Below are 5,126 nucleotides of genomic sequence, written 5' to 3' on the forward strand. Positions count from 1 at the left end.
AAGTGGGACGCTGTTTGCATGCCTAAAATGGAAGGAGGGCTAGGCATCCGTCATCTCCGGGACATTAACAAGGCTTTGTTGTGTAAGCTTGCTTGGTCGATTCAGCATGATGATTCCATGGTTTGTAAATTCATGCGATCGAGATTTCTCTCCTTTGATGGCTGCCTAAAGCCTCTCTCCGTGTCCTCTTTGATCTTACCTGGTATCCGCAAAGTTTGGGACTTTATTAAATAGCAGGAAAGGTGGGTTATTGGAAATGATAATTCTGTCCATTTTTGGAAGGATGTTGGCTTGGAAGTAAATCGATTGCCGATGCTTTTGGTCTAGGTGCGGATCTCTTCATGGACAAAGATGCCAGGGTTTCTAGCTTCATTGTTGAAGGCTCTTGGTCCCTCCCGCAGGTCCAATCATCTTTTTTGAGGGATGTTTTTGCCGTGATAAATGGCATTATTCTGCCCAGTTCGGGTTTGTCGGATTCTTGCTCGTGGGGTATCACCTCATCGGGGGTGTTCTCTATTAAATCAGCTTGGGAGATGCTCAGGAAGAAAGGGCCTCAAATCCCTTGGTGTAGCTTGGTGTGGAATAAGTTCCTCTTACCTAGACATTCATGCTTTGCTTGGCGTTTGTTGCATGGTAAAACACCCACGGACATGGCGTTTTCTCGCAAAGGGGTTTCCTTGGTTTCTCGATGTGAATTTTGTAAGGCCCATGTGGAATCGGATGTTCATATTTTTTTGGAGCGCCCTCTTGCTCGTTGCCTTTGGGAGAGGTTTTTGTTACTCTTTCATGTTCAATGGCCGGGTTCCTTGACCCTTTTGGAGTTCTTTGGGTGGTAGAAAAGGAAAGCCGGTTCTATGCCCATGAGAGATGCTTGGCTGTCCGGTGTGGTTCTAATTTCGTATTGCTTATGGTCCGAATGGAACTGCAGGAAATTTGAGGAGAATGCCAAGGGGCTGGTTGATATCTTCTCCACTTTTCTTGTGTCTCTAAGGGAGGTCTCTAGGGAATTTTTCTACCCGGTCTCCTCTATGCTTGATCTGTCCTGTGCAAGAAGTTTAGACATTCCTGTGATTCCAAAGCCTGCTCAGGTCATTTCGGAAGTGCGTTGGTTCAACCCCCTAGAGGATGGGTGAAGCTTAACACAGAGGGGTGCTCGCTTGGAAACCCTGGTAGGGCCGGGGCTGGTGGTATTCTTAGAGATGATCGAGCAGCCTTGGTGTCAGCTTACTATTTTTTCCTTGGCACAAAGACTAACTATGTGGCTGAGTTCATGGTTGTGATGCATGGTCTGTTGAGAGCGAAGGAAATGGGGGTGACTCGGTTATGGGTGGAATGTGACTCCATATCAGTCGTGAAGTCTCTCCATGCGGGTTCTATCCCTTAGTTTGTTAGGCAGCAATGGTTAGGTTTGCAGTCTTATCTTCTTTCAATCCATTGGAAGATCTCTCACTATTTTCGTGAAGCTAATCCGGTAGTAGACTTCCTCGCTAAGGTAGCGGCAAAGAGTAGTGTGTCCTCTCCTTGGGTCTCTGATTTCCCTCCTTCAGCCTGTAGATTTTTATCTGATGATGCAATGGGCAGGCCCCGGTTTAGATTCGAGTAGTGTTTCCTGTGGGGCTTGGCGATTTAAGGCTTAGTTCTTTTTGATCTTCTCTTTGGCTGTAGGCTCTTGGCCTCAGCTTTTTGTTTCTGTACCTGTCCGGGTATGCCTGGACTTTTTTGTCTTGTATTCTTTTTTTATCTTTAATATATTCGTGCTGATCTTTAGCAAAAAAAAAATATATCATTTAGTTAATCGGGTCTCATAGGCTAGGCATGGACATTTACATTCTGTTGTTTGGTTACAGGTCCATAATTGGATTCAAATTAATCAAGCTAATTAGCCAAGAAAAAGAGGGTGAATGTTAGGGTTAGGCATACATTTAAACAAAATTCCATTTGAAATAGAGGTGATGTTAATTAGCTTTGGAATAAGTGACTAGGGCCAAGGTGTCAAGGCTGGTTTCTTGGAGCGAACGGTCCACTTCTGTACAATCATGCCTCACTTCTTTTAGTTGAATCCCTATATCTTGAGCGTGTTTCAACCCTCTCTCTATGCTTGTCACAATGGCTTAAACATGCTGACCTGTATCCACAATATCTGTACCACCCAAATAATGCTTCCTTCTACCAAAAAACCAATAACTCCATCCTGATCCTTTTAAAACTAGGTCAGTAGTTCCTGCGCAGATCAAAACAGGAAAATGTAACATAAGGAACTTTGTTGTCCAATCAAGAGAAACTTCACAATTATCATTATCATTAGACTTATCACCTAGGGGATTATGGGGTGAGGGATAAAGTTTCAAATCAGTCAGACATCTTGAGACATTAAAAGGAACCCAGTTAGGGTCGGATTTAATAGTTCCATGCACAACTTTGTTCCTAAAACTCCAATACAATAACATGTAATAACAACCATTGAAAGAAAAAAAAAAAATCATTTAAGAGAATGCTTGTCCAATAGTTTGGCATGAAAGAGATAGATATAGAGATTTTCCAAAGATGAGGCGGAAAATTATTCTGGTCTCAATCCCAAAGGGCCCACAGCCCATATCTGCTTGATCCATATTCATGATAAAAAAAGATGCCAATAGGATTCCACATGGGATCCACAGAAAACACAATGATGATCAATGTGTAACCATTGCGAAATGTGAGCCTTGATCGGGATACCTGCATTTAAAATATGCCAAAAAAAAATATTTTAAATTTGGAATGAACAGGGAGTTTCCATAAAAACCGCCACCAAGACGATTTCTGTTTAGAGAAATTAGTTACTTTATAAGAATAAGAATTTAGTGGCCAACTTGGTGGTAAATTTCTCATCTTTGGCTAGAGTGCATTTCTACTTGTCTGAATCAGATGTTGTAGTAATAGATAAAATAGACTCAACAATAGAAGTAGGAATGAAAGATATAAGAAAACTCAAATCCCAAGCATTATCATGACAAAAGAAATCAATTTGAGCTTTAGGATCAACATTGGTGTCCAGTCCATAGCACCCAATTTGGATTATTTGGAATCCAAGGATCAACCCAAAAGAATGAATCTGAGCCATTCCCAACCAATCTAGTAACTATCTTGCAAAGAAAAGGAGAGATATGAGAAATTCCATTCCATATCCAAGATCCTTTCTTGTCTTGAACCTTAGGATCAAACAATGATAGTGAAGGGAAATATTTACCCTTGATAATTTTGGCCATAAATCGTCGCTACTATTAAGAAGTCTCCAGCCCAACTTGAGAATAAGGGATTTATTATGAATCTCAGCCCTTCAAAAGGCCCAAACCCCCTACCTCTTTATCCCAAGAAATAAAGCAAGGATTTTTTGATTGCGGTGTAAAACCATTCCAGAAGTTTAGGCAGACTGAATCAATAGCCTTGCAAACTAGTTTTTCTAGGAAAGAGAAAGCAAGACATAGTATAGGCAGGAATAGAAAAAGGTTAGATTGAATAAAAATCTCCCTTCCAGCAAAAGAAAGATGATTAGACTTCCTAACAGATAGTTTACTTTTCATCCTGCTAACAATTATTCTTAGATCCTTCGATTTTGATTTAGAGTGGAACAGGTTTGTTCCCAGGTAAAGGTAATCTGAGTCCATTTCCTTGATGCCAATAATAGAACATAAATGCTAGAAATATTTCTATTAAAGCAGATCCCACTCTTAGAGAGGTTCATCTCCTGACCAGAAAGATCACAGAATAAATAAAAAACAACTTTAATGGTAAGTAAGTCTTCAGCATTAGCACGACAGAAAATAAAAATATCATCAACAAAAAATAAATTCATTAATAATCTATATGGGTTACATTTAGCACAAAGGTCACTACAGAACATGAAGAGGGTCCTTTCCTTAATTTCATATTTTCTTAGCGTCTAAAAGAGTAGACAGCAGTGGAAACATAAACCAAAATACCAGAAGATACCAACATAACCAAAGCAGCTACTGTACCAACAGCATACTCACTACCACAAGACAACAATCCCAACCTGATCTCTATAGCATTCACCATTGATAATACCAAGAATACACAACCCATCACAGACCCAGCAGAAGATGTTATCATCCCAAGCCTCAAGACTTTCAGATTGATGTGAGCTTTAAAGGTCTCATCTACCTCTTTACTATTGAGTAGAGCAATTGCAAGCTTCAATCCTTGAGCAACTAAACTTGAGAAGAGGAAGAAACTGAAAGAAACAACTTCAAAGGAAAATAAGCGTTTGGCTACATCAAGGCCTGCATCGCATTCTCCTTTGTTCTCGAGGCTGTGTTGACCTGGTGTGGCTAGAGATATGCCCATGAAAACTGCTATGGTGAAGAGTGAGTTGACGTTCACAAGGCCATCTAGTGCTGTCACATGAACGCTGGTTGTAGAAGAGGAAGAGATGGATGTTGTGGTTCTGTAGGGTTTTGTATTTGTGTCTGATCTGAAATTATTGCAAAGGAAAACATGATTTTGATTAGCTCCATTAGCGAGAGAGAGAGAGAGAGAGAGAGAGAAGATTGAAGACTTACTGTGCCATAATCTGATCTTCTTCTGCAGCTGCCAAAATCATTGTTTGTTCTGGGACACATATAAAACAAGAAGCAAGAGAAAGGAATGGGGCGCTCTTCTTGCGTGACAGAAAAAGGAAGGTAAAGGCAATATTCCTTGCTTTGTTTTTGATTTTTGTTGGAATTTTAGAGGGAGAGAGAGAAATTAGGAATTTGTCACAGTGGGGAATCGGCATGGGATAGTGATGGAGATCCAAGGGTTAAACTTTTGAGTTTGGCAACTAGAATTCGTTGAAGGGTAGGGACTTGGGTTACACTAATAATGCATGGCACTTAGGGGTGCAAGTTCGGCCTTGTTGGCCCGAGCCCGCCCTGAGCCCGAATAGGACCGGGGCTGGATTTTTCAATCATGAGGATTAGGGTTGAAATTTTCAGGCCCTAGGTCAGGGTCGGGCTGGGCCAGGGTTGAAGCCTCGGGCTAAGCCCAACCCGGCCCGACCCTGTGTCAGGTTATGCTTTACAATTTATTATTTACATTTTGTAATTTTTTAGTATCTAATTATCTATTGGTTTATAAAAATAAAAAAA

General features: G+C 40.8%; 1 protein-coding gene across 1 annotated transcript; it reads right to left on the reverse strand.

Moving 5' to 3' along the window:
- Positions 1–3,891: 3,891 nt before the first annotated feature.
- LOC122647368 lies at positions 3,892–4,641 on the reverse strand. Its single transcript, XM_043840790.1, has 2 exons — positions 4,560–4,641; positions 3,892–4,471 (listed from the first exon to the last, which is right to left on the reverse strand). The coding sequence occupies exons 1-2, from the start codon at positions 4,598–4,600 to the stop codon at positions 3,913–3,915; spliced, it is 600 nt and encodes a 199-aa protein (XP_043696725.1). The 5' UTR covers positions 4,601–4,641; the 3' UTR covers positions 3,892–3,912.
- Between the last annotated feature and the right edge of the window lie 485 nt (positions 4,642–5,126).

Source organism: Telopea speciosissima, unplaced genomic scaffold (assembly GCF_018873765.1).
Source record: "Telopea speciosissima isolate NSW1024214 ecotype Mountain lineage unplaced genomic scaffold, Tspe_v1 Tspe_v1.0035, whole genome shotgun sequence".
NCBI lineage: Eukaryota > Viridiplantae > Streptophyta > Magnoliopsida > Proteales > Proteaceae > Telopea > Telopea speciosissima.

Bases quoted from the DNA above. Each gene is read 5' to 3' on its own strand.
- LOC122647368 (XM_043840790.1), bottom strand. From the start codon at position 4,600: ATGATTTTGGCAGCTGCAGAAGAAGATCAGATTATGGCACA. The intron at 4,472-4,559 runs GTAAGTCTTCAA...CAATAATTTCAG, and splicing joins GAAGATCAGATTATGGCACA to ATCAGACACAAATACAAAAC.